This window comes from Pholcus phalangioides, unplaced genomic scaffold, assembly GCF_987345545.1.
Source record: "Pholcus phalangioides strain wild (caught in Gottingen) unplaced genomic scaffold, Ppha-v1.0 ptg000013l_1, whole genome shotgun sequence".
NCBI classification, from domain to species: Eukaryota; Metazoa; Arthropoda; class Arachnida; order Araneae; family Pholcidae; genus Pholcus; species Pholcus phalangioides.
In genome coordinates, this window is record NW_028301606.1 from 7,750,886 (window position 1) to 7,762,977 (window position 12,092).

The window sequence follows — 12,092 nt, forward strand, 5'->3', positions numbered from 1 at the left end:
TAAAAATTACTAGTATAAATCGAAGTGTACAGTACATTACACTACAATAATTTAAGTAATAAGAGATAAAAAAGATAAAGTGCTATTATTTTTTCTTTCGCAATCTGTATAAATTTTATTAATATTGTTGTTTTGATTCATACTTTAATAAATGTCATATTATTTTAAATTTATACGATTTTCATAACATTGCACATTAAAACTGACAGAACTCCTCTTAAGTTGTCACTCCGCTTAAGCCGTCATAATCTTTCGATAACTTGAGGTGACGACTTATAGAGGTTTTACTGTATTTTCTATTTTCGAGAATTCTCAATTATAATATATATCATTATAAATATTTTTGAGAATATTCTGTGGAAGTACTACTATAAGTAACTGGAGAATATTCTCGTAAAGGTTATTCTCGAGGATTTTACATTTCTTCTCAAACATGTACAATTATTGATCATTTTTATTTTTGTTGCCTTAGACATCGACTACCCAATCTGGTGTAACTACTATTACCCAGAGCCAGCTCTTGTCCCAACATGCTGTTCTTTCTGCTGCTGCAGCAGCGGCTGCTTCGATGAAGTCTGGTACTACTGTTTCACTGGCTGCCCATCCAACTTCTGTCACGATTGCAACAACTGTAGCTACTTTGCAGACACTAACAGCAGCAACTGCTGCTCCAGGCACTCGAATCATACCAGTCTCCTCTACTAATGCAAACGTCAGTACAACTTCAGCTCAAGCTATCAAGCAAGCCATACAGGTGAGTTTTACTTTTTAAATAGCAATGCAAACCTTTATTTTATTTTGCTAAAAAATTATATTACTAATTATGTTCCAAATTATATATTTTTTCTTTACTTTTTAGGTTGTCTCAGCTACTCCAACTTTATCGGCAACTTTACAGGCGCAACCAGGGTTACGTGCTGAGCCTAGCATTGCTGGTACTGTCAAGTCACAGATAACCTCTTTACCGTCTAGCACACTGACTACTACTAGTATGTTGAAGGGTGCATCAACAGTAGTTGTAGGCCAGCAGCAAACGGCTGCTTTGCTGCAACAAGTGGCGGCGTCATCAGCTTCAGGTCTCCCTCCTCACCATGCTGTTACCCTTGCTGTTCGTGCCGCAGCTTCCCAGGCACAAGGGCAGCAGCAGGTTCAGATACAGGTTCAGCCATCTCATAGTTCTCTGGTGACACAGCAGTCTATTCAATCCACCCAGGCTCGTATCCAACAGTTGCCACTTGGCCAAACGACGATCAATATAGCCCAAGCCGTTCCTGTTCAAGCTTCTGCGAGTCAGGGAGGTAGCATCACAACATTGCCTGCAGATTCCGCCACTCTTCAACAACCAACACATGTCGTTATGCAAAATGTCACACCAACAAATTCACAGGCAGCATCACCTATAACGATGCCCGCTGCTTTATCACCTGCCTCTGCCACTGCACAAGTTGTGCAGGCTGCAATTCAGGCAGCAAGGCAGCAGCAGCAGCAACAACAGAATAAGGCTGCTTCTCCCTACACAATGAGACTGAGAAACCCCCCAAAATAAAGAAATCATTTGTTTTGTTTTATTTTTCAAACGTTTCACAATGTTTTGATTGGTATCATTTTTTTAACGTGTAATTTCTTTTTCCTGGTTTGTCTTTATTAATATTACTGTGATCGATCATCTTAATTTAATGTACCTTTCTGTTGACAATTTACTGAGCTTTAAAACGTTAGTGATCTTCAAGGTAATATTGTCTGATCTGCAATCCTGTGTAGTTTATGTACATATGTAGATATTTTGTGCAATTTGTATTGGCGGAAACGGTATATTCTTCCTTTTTTTTTGTTTAGACAGGTATGAACAATTAAGGTGGAAATAGGGAAACAAAACCACTTTGTTTGCACATTCTTATTGCTGCTTATCAAAACATGTAGCATGTGATTGTGTTGCATATGGGAAATATTTTCTTTGTTTGTTTCATAAAAGTAGAACAAAAAAAAAAACTTGTGTGTAATTTTGTGTAGATTTTGTGCTGTAATTTTTCCAGTTCTTGTATCTTTTGTCAGTTGTATATTTTTTTGTATCGAAGGTTTTAGTGCTTGTTTTAATCATTTATAATGATAACAGTTTCATGGAAGTGAATGGAATATGAAGCTATGCATCCTAATGTGTCTACTTGTGGCACATTAGGGTTAGTCTTGTGTGAGAAGATGCTACATTAAAAAACAACTTGGTTTCATTATTATTCATATATTATATAAGTATTAGTTTGTTGATCATAAAATTTCTTTTAATTTGCTGGTACTTTTTTTTCTCAAGATTAATTATAAGAAATAGCTGATTATATACATGTGCGCATAGGTAATTAAGTTGGCATCAAACAAATAACTGTTGAATTTAAACACTAAAAATTTCAAGATGAAACTTTCGTTTTGATATTTTGGCAACTCTATATTTTTGTCTTTGTTATTATTTTCTGATTCATTATCATTATTCATCTTGTACATGTATTCCATTTTTTGCTTGTTTTCCTAAATAACTTTTTTTCATTATTAATATCTTGTTGAAGGTATCGCTTTCTTCAGTTTCGTATTATTATATCATATACTCATGAATAATTCTGAGAAAAATCATTGTTTATATTTAGGGAGAGAACTTAATAATTTTGTTATTGAATTTCATATTAATTTTTCTTAATTTAGTTATTTTTTAATTATGAGAAACGATTTGTCAGTCAGATCATATCGCATACCACATCATCAAGTGATCGTTGGAGAATGGTATAGTGAATAGAAATTTGTTTTGGCTAGGCAAGCCTCTATAGTCTAAAGCAGTGCTTCTCAAAGTAGGCAATATACCTCAGGGGTGATGGAATGGTCAAAGAAAGTAGAAGTTAGCAGGTATAATATAGAATCCTATGTGTGAACTTGAGATGAGCCAATGAGAAAAAAAATTCTGCAGAAAGTGATATGGAACAAAAAGTTTGAGGAAACTGTTCTAAAGAAAGGCCCTGGCTGGCTAACATTGAGAAAAGTGACTCAAATTTCATATCTCATTATTATTATACTGGGACTGGAATAACATATTTGCCCCACAAAAATTTTTGATGGATGTATACTTTGGCAGAGTTCAATGGTGTGAACATAATTAATGCTTCATGCCATTCGAATATGTTAGTAATTGATGTTGGGCTTGTCAATTTACTGTTGATTTAAGGATCATTCATTCAGTTGCTTGTATCCCATGAAAATGAGTGGACTTACAACAGTTTTATATTAAGAAAATCGGATGTGTTAATGATATGATTAAGTTAGTGGGAGTGTGTGTTGTGCTGATTGTAAAGTTTCTTGTAACAGTTTCAACTCTTCTTTAATTGGTTGAATTTGTTTAGATCAGAGTTCTCAATGGGTGAGCTGTGGAGCATCTATGGAGCTCCGCGGCCTCTCAAGGGAAAAGACGAGTCGTAAATTGATGAATAAAAAAAAAAGTTATGGGCTCTACGAGTCAAAAAAAGGTTTAGAACCACTTGTGCAGATGTTTCTTCCTTTTTAAAAAAATTTTGTTTATGATTTGAAAAATTCACAGAAAATTCAGTACTAACTGTGATGCATTGCAATAATTGATAATGTTGTTGGGACCCATTAAAGCAGTGCTCCCTTTTTGGTGATTTGGTGATTTGATCTCCAGCTTGCCACTTCACACCCCCCCCCCCCCCCCCCACAGGAGCCATGAGACATACTTTGAGAAACATTATTTTAAAGAACATGCATCTGACATTAACTGTCTATATTTTCTATTCTTTTATCCATAAGATCATGATGTTGGTTTTTCTTTAACTAGAAAAAATGTCTTCGGATGGTGAGAAATAATTTTTACAAGAGAATATACGTTCATGATGATACGGCATGATGACTAAAGGCTACAACAGGTAAAATGTCAGATGAGGTGGCTGAAAAAGATGCCCATAAAAAATATGGATGGGCATATACAAATCTCATTTCTACAAGGCCCGTTTTGTTCTTGAGACCACCTGGAGTGTGCTTGGGTGAGCCTATGTGCTAAGATAGCTCTAGATATCAGCTTCTGCTGGTGGGTGTACCAGGGCTCGACAAATCTAAAAATATTTACATGTTTGACCGGGCATGTAACTTGAAAAAATACATGCCCAAATCAATATTTTACATGCCCGAAAAAGATTGCTAGTTTTCCCTTTTGAGAAAATTTTTCCCATACATTTAAAATGAATGTGCTACTATCCATTGATGTAAATATGCAGATAATGTAGAAAAATAAGAGCGTTGTGCTGCATTAAAAAAAAAAATGTAGTAATAAGAAATTTACCATATGCACTGATTTCGGGCAATTTTTTCACTGAGTTTTGATCAGTGATGGCCACCTAATCTAAGACAAAAATTACGCTATAAAGTTTGATGAAAGGTTTTTTTTACAAAACTAGAAAAAAAAAAACCACCAATAAGCCTATTGGCTACATTCAATCAAATGCAACTGATGCGCTTATTGCTTGCAGTTTGCAAGTGTTACAAAATAACTTTTATCAAGCTTTCATAATGCAATCCCAGCCTAAGGCTGATATTACACTAACTTTGACCAATGTAACTGAGTTTTAATCAGGTTTTATAAAAGAACATTTATACAACTTTTATAGTGTTGCCTAATAAAATTTTCCATACACATTCAAAACATGGGTAGCCATCTGTTAATGAAAATACTTTTTGGAAAATTTATATTATATTTGTGCATTTCTCATTTGTTTGAACTGTCGAAATTTTCCTCAATTTTTTGGATTTTTTACATGCCTGCATCTGGCCGAAACAAATACATGCCCGAACAATAGATTTGTCAAGCCCTGGGGGAGGGGCTTTACCTGATTTGAGCACTCTTGATGTTTTTCTCTAGGAAGGTGTTAAATCTTCATGATTTCTGTTTTACAAGTGCACAGTTGGGCCGAAATGCAGTCATTTGTTCCTTTATTATTGCCTGCATTTAAGGAGGCTGTGTGGGTGCAGCAGTTGAGTGAGCTCTTGGAAATTTAAATTCAGATTCTACTGTGTAAATTAATTGAAAATTATAAATGGCTGCATCTTATGTTTGATGAAAAGGAAATGGTTGATTTCGATTAATGCCTGACAGCCATAGCATTGTCTCATCATATAATGTGTCATCTTGGAATAAGAATTTTATTTTCCTCAGGGAAGTTTTGTTTGAGAAAAAAAATGACCACACGTGTGGACATGTGCATTTTAATGGAGAGGAAGGGATCATGTATTATTCCATAACATTTTTATAACTTAGTTATTATTATTGATAGTTTTTTTTTTAGATACAAACTATACTTGTGGTTAATATGTCGATGCTTGATAATTCCCTAATTATAGGTGAGGAAATATAAAAGGAGTATGTAAATATGGAAATATATGTGTTTATGTCCAATTGAAGTTTTTCAATGACAAGCATAGTCTTTTGTGATAATTTACATGTATGGTTGTAATATGAAGACTAACTCTCGGTAAGGATTGCATTACTTTTTTTGTGTGTGTGTGGAGGAATTAAAGAAAACTCTTGGTTTCTTATGTACAGTGATTTCCAATTAATTCTGAATAAACTTTTTCCACTTATTTTGTATAAATTTGCTTCTTTGTGCAAACTTTCTCTTTAAAGAGAAGTGACTATCTTATTAAATTTACAATGTATTTAATTTGTTGCGCCACCAGCATTTCAATGTGTGGGATACTCGACCAGTCAAAGGGGTACAGCACCCAAGTGGGGTGGTAGCTAAGCTTTAGTTAAATGAGTAATTTTTTTTAAAATTTGAAATTGAGGGGTTCTCTTCAAATATGATTACCTCAACAGGCAAATTACCGAACGCAGTGGCTGGGGAAGCCCATTTCTGCAACCCAAAAGAAGCTGAGAAAAAAGGTATGCTCAATTAATATTTCTCAATTAAAAATGGATAGCTTTTCAATTTGGTGGTATATGAATATACATTTTTTTTTTTTTTTAAACATGCGAACTTTGGCTAGAGTTCATGATGACCTATTCCATTTATTCACAACCTTATTAAAAAAGAAAATTAATCCTCTGACACCATAACCTAAAATTGTCCCTAAGAGATCCACACGTTTTACCCTTTCAAACCACTCACAGCCCAGGCTCTTCTCTTGACAATTTTAGCTATTGCTCTCGTGAAGGGATGGGACCATGTCGGAATTTTATTTAAAAAAGGGGTAAGAACTTTTATAATCTCCCCCTTTTTTTAATAAATTAGAAGAAAGCTAAATCTAAAAAATGTATGGGATAGATATCTGGTACTTTGCCTGCACAGAGTCCTCGGGGAATCCGGTAAGGAATTGTTGGGACCAGTCCCATGGATCTACAGTAGTAGTGTTGCTGAGTCCCTAGGCCAGCCCAGCAGAAATAACTGTTATCACAACACTTCCTCTGAAGCTTGTACCCACAAGAGTTATTTCTGTTTGGCTGGATTAGGGACTGCAAATTATATTTTTAAATTAATAATTCAAAATCCAGTGCTGCTTTGTGTAGCTAACCTCAAAACTGGAACTGAGTTTTCTTGGAACAGCATTTACAAAAAAGATCACAATATGTGATGGGTTCATTATATTAGAATAGTATCCAATAAAACCACCTGCAAATTTTAAAACACATTTCAAGTTGATCAGAAATAATTGATATAATACAAAATTATAATTTTTGGCTACTCTGTGTATATCAAATGCACACCATTACTTATGAAAATTGAAAGTAATACTGCACGACCCATAGGCTTTGTTGAATTTATTTCTCTTATTTAACACTAGAACCGTGGCACTTTCGGCATACCTAGAACTGCGGCCTGGGTCAAATTGACCCAAACTGTGAAAAAACAATTTTTCATAGCAAAAAAACAGGAATTTATTTTTGTTCCTGGGTTTTTCCTTACTCTTATTCAATGTTGTTTAATTGAGTATTCATAATGGGAAATTATATTTGTTTATGAATATATAATGGGCTTCAGAATTAGCTAAAAAATGATGTATACTAAATATTTTTTTTACTGAATTACATTTACTATATTCAGTCCAAAAACATTTTTCAGTAATCTCATAATAGGACGAAGATGTAAAATAAGCGTGTCAAATTGAATATGAGAAAGTCTATAATATGATTCTGTCAAATAAGTATTGATTTCTTACTGATAAGTGGAATTTATGATGAGCAGTTCAGGAAATTTTTTTTTAAATTATTCTTGCACATTCATTGCATGTTGAAGTTGCACATCCCATGCAAAAGTTAACAGTTTTGTTTCCACATTTTTATGTCACCTGACACATCAGATCGTTTATTTTTATTTATTACTATTATTATTTTGATCGCTCACGAACAGTTACATGATCAAGAGCGCACTAACATTTCCTTTTACGCAAGGGCAATACGTATGATGAACGCAGTTCTTCAATAAGATTTGAGGGGAACTGCTTTCGAAAAATAGTTCTGGCCTTCTGTACTGCTCTTTACAAAATACAGAAATGTTTTACAGTGAGATTCAGGATGTTGTAGTAAACGTCTGTGATGCCACCTTCACAGAATATTTTCTGGGCATTTGATCGCTACAACTACGATCGTTATACTTTGCTGAATTGTAGTGTGAAATAGTTTGTGTGTGTGTGTGTGGAAGCTTTTTTGGGCTACTACTGCCAATATCGACTGCCAGATGAAGCATGCTGAGTAATGAAAACTTATATCGTTCTTTCCTTGATAAATTGTCATTGTGGCATCATTGTTCTATACAACTGTAGTTTCACTATCTTTATTGCATCAGATAATATTTCTCTTCGATTTCGTCTCACCGTCTCTACTAAGCTCGTATTTTTTGGCTTTTAGCATTTGAGTCAGCTTCAGTGTAGTGAAAAAAGGTGTCAGTTGAGGCATTTCTGTCCTTGTTCTGAAATGGCTTGATCAGTTACATCACTATGTGCTCTGCAAGAGAGAGGTTCATTGGACGCTGATACTTCCCAAGATTTGGAAATCCATTCAAAACGTATTTGGCGCAGGCCAGAATTTTATTCTTTTTCTGTGACATCGTTTGCCTACAGAAATTTCAACTACATGTTTTTTCTAGAGTTAAACTTTTACTCCCCCAAAACCTTTATTGAGTCTCATCAGAATTCCAGGTATTCAAGTTTACAAAGGAAAAGAAAAATATTTAGCTCTACTTGCCATTCCTCCATTGAAAAAAAGATAATCTGCTCTGACAATGAATTGGCCTTGAAAGACCTTTATTCTTCACTATCTTCATTTACAAATACTTTTTAGATAGGGTAACCACTTCCAAGAAAATTATACACCTCTTTTTTCTTATAGAATAGTACGTTGGGTCAAAATGACCCAAACCACGGTTTTAGGTATAAGTGATTATAACTCTGGAACACGAATTGGGAAGATAATAAAATTTTCGTGAATTAATATTCATATGATATCATGAAAAGTCACGAAATTTTTTTAACATCTGCTTGTAAGTTTTCGAGATAAATGAAAACAAAGTTTGATTTGGGTCAAATTGACCCACTCCGCGGTTCTAGTGTTAATCCCTTTACAAGTTTTTGACAACAAATTTGGACAACCTGCAGTGGAACTAGCAGAGAGAAAAGTTGTATTATTTACACATGGGAAAAACTAGGGCTTTTCATTCTTTCTCTCAGCTACCTTCTCCCTATGCTATACTATATATATATATATATATATATATATATTAATCATCAAACCCCCCTAGCTAGAAAGAAAAGATGAAAATATGTATATGTTGCAGCCAAAGCCAGAAATTTGGCAATTCGTGAATTGGCCAATTTCGTTTTTAGGATCATCGTCAAGTTAGCATATTTTTTCATGATAATTATTAGTCCACGTTAGTTATGGCAAACCACAGACACAATACTGTAATTTTTTTTCACAAAAATTTTGCAGAAAAATATGTTTGTAATTATTTTTAGTTTTTTCTCCCATCACGTTGAGCTAATCCAATACAGCTGCTATATACACTATCTACCAATAAGTATTTGGACACCTATGCAAATGACGATATCTTCGGTCCTGAGATACGTCACGCCCTCCGCCAGTATATATCGTGTAGGAAACAACATCAGCATTAGTCGCATGCAAGATGCCGCGCAGTTCGGAGCTCTCTGATTTCGAGAAAGGTATAATTATCTGGTATCATAAAAATGACCGATCCTTAAGGGACATATCTAGCGAGCTGAAGTACCCAAAATCGACAGTGGCCTATGTGATTAAGAAGTGGAAGGTGAGCTGTGATTGTTAGAATTTGCCCTGAGTCGGCAGACCAACGAAACTGGGAGATAGAGACCGACGGGTGCTGTCCAAAGAAATTCGGAAGAACCGCACCCAACCGATGGCCCTCATCCGCGAGGAGTTTCAACAGGCATCCGGGAGTATTGTTTCAATGAATACCATCCGTAAGGAAGCACATCTGATTGGTTTTCATGGTCATGCTGCTGCCCATAAGCCTTTGATCAGAAAGTCCAACCGCGTTGCTCGGTTAATGTGGTGCAAAGCACATCGAAATTGGACCGTAGATCAGAGGAAACAGGTTCTTTGGAGCGACGAATCAAGGTTCACCCTCTACCGTTCGGATGGCAGGGTCTGGGTCTGCCTGGAGAACGCACCAGAATACATTGTGCCAACAGTCGAGTTCGGCGGAGGTGGAATTATGGTCTGGGGGTGTTTCTCCTGGTATGGACTGGGACCCTTGGTCCCCATTCATGGTAAGCTCAACGCCGATGCCTACTGCACTATTTTGGATGACAATGTGCTTCCTACGTTGTGGCAGTTTTACGGGGTGGACCCCTGTTACTTCCAGGATGACAATGCCAGCTGTCATACTGCGAGGTTAACCAAGGCTTGGTATGGTGCCAGTGGGGTTCATCGAATGGACTGGCCTGCCCAGACCTGAACCCTATCGAGAACCTCTGGGACGAGTTGGATCGCCGAATTAAGGGGTGCCCTACCCGTCCAAAATCGGTGAAGGAACTGACACGTCTTCTCCAAGCCGAGTGGAAGAAAATACCACTAGCCGTCACACAAGGACTTGTGGAAAGTATGCCCCGGAGGGTTCACGCTGTAATTGCCTCTCGTGGAGGCTCTACCAACTATTGATTTTGAATAAAGTTAGTTTTTCTTTTCTATCACAGGTGTCCAAATACTTATTGGTAGATAGTGTATAGATACGTATCACATGTTAGCGATTTAAAAAGGATTTGGCTCCTACTGGGCAGTCTTATATCAGCACATTGAGTTTTGGCCAGGGATCTCCAGCCACTTTATGAACTGGCAAAGTCTGAATCATTTCCTGCGATTTAGACTTTGTCGGCTGAAGTTGGTTTTCTGTGGTTCCCAACTTCAAGGCATGAATGCATGCCGATCTCCCCTTCAAAAAGTCTTGCCACAGAGAGCACCAGACCTACAAACAGTACGAATGTAATTCAATCATAACACATCACTCACTTCACTTCTGCAGTATACATGGCAGCACTGAAAAGTCAAACACAACACTATATACACAGTTACACTTCCGGCACAACTCACTAGGTAGTAAATTGCCCATGGCAATAGACCTGAGTTGTGCTCGGTTAAAAAAAAGACTTTGGTCAATTCACAAAGTGGCCGGCCCCGTTGTGAATTTGCTGCACTTCCGGCTTTGGCAGTAACATCTATAATGCTGAGGTGTAGGGAAAAAAATTGTCTTTTACAAGGTTATAGATGAAGAGTCTCGAAGGAATGGAGAAACAGCTCGAGTGTATTTCTTCCATTTATGTGGTTACAATGATTTACGAGATGTCTGATCAATAAGGGGAGAGGGTTAATAGCCTTTTAACCCTCAGAGTGTTCCCATCATCCAGGGATGATCAGCATAGGAGCATGCTCTATTATCCTCATGATCTGAATTTTTTCTCTTTAACATAAGTTTTAGAAATCACGTATAGATGGCATTACAAATATATATATGCTTTAGTTTTTTTCTCTTTTTATTGTTTTAACAAAAAATCGGGTATCCAGGGCACCAAATTCAACCTTTGTTCACCTTCTACCCAGATCATGACCTGCTGCTCTGTCTCAATGAAAATATTTTAGCAGGTGATCGAAGAGTTGGGCCATGCTGGAAGCTATGCATGTATGTATTATGAACTTAACGTGGTCTCAAGGAAATAGTTATTTTCCAAATATTATGTTGAGGCAAACTCGGAAAGAAAAATTGTGTCTCCGCCAGGACACAAACCCAGGCCCTCTTGCATACCAGGCAAGCATGCCACCATCTACGTCACTGGAGACATGACCGTCTTCCTTATTTCATGCACTGAAGTAGACATTAGTAGCCTCCTTTACCTTCAGGAATGTCCCCCGGGTGGGACAGTTTAGAGATAGATGGCTTTTCTTTCAGAGTTCGCCTCAGCATAATATCCGGAAAATAATAATTTACTTGATTATCTTGGGCTGAAGAAAAAGCCATCTCTTCTCTAACGTGGTCTGTTTGTGTAATACTTGTTATGTGCAGTGTTGCCATCTGCCTTCAATTTTTCTGACTATGAGTGAAGTGATGACTATGATCAAGTTTGTGTAGTAATTGTATTATTGTAGTCCTGTGGCGAAAGCAACACCTTTGTTCACCCAAAACCATAGAGGAATGCACGAAAACAGATTCTTGGTAGGGGTTACTACATGCAGTTTTGGTTCTAGTTGTAGGCCAAAAAAAGACAAAGTGCTCCAAATGAGATAGGGAAGCCCTGAACTATTGAGGGATTTCACTTCTTGAATTTAGAATAATTTCTTTCATTGATTCTGAATTTTCATAGTTGCCGGGATTATTTATTTCACAATTATTTTTATTTCTAATTCACCAATTCTGAATTTTCTTAAGGTCATTTTTCTTTCATTAGGTCTTTAATTTTTTCATTATTTTTGGAATTCCATCTTGAATTTACAATTTTTTATGGGTTCTAAATATTCCTTAATTTGACATTTCCATTTAATTGTGTATTTACATTTTTTAATGGAAAATTATTCAACATTATTACAT

At 36.3% G+C, this 12,092-nt stretch overlaps 1 protein-coding gene across 4 annotated transcripts in view; it reads left to right on the forward strand.

Annotated features, from left to right (window-relative positions):
• The window catches only part of LOC149078535 (chromatin remodeling protein domino-like), a 152,094-nt gene extending 150,408 nt beyond the window's left edge, over positions 1-1,686 (forward strand). For all 4 annotated transcript variants that reach the window (XM_089240641.1, XM_089240643.1, XM_089240644.1 and 1 more), the window contains 2 exons: positions 473-754; positions 860-1,686. In XM_089240641.1, coding sequence (XP_089096767.1) covers positions 473-754; positions 860-1,546 — 969 coding nt within the window. In that variant the 3' untranslated portion in view covers positions 1,547-1,686. The remainder of the gene's footprint in view (positions 1-472; positions 755-859) is intronic.
• Positions 1,687-12,092: the final 10,406 nt, after the last annotated feature.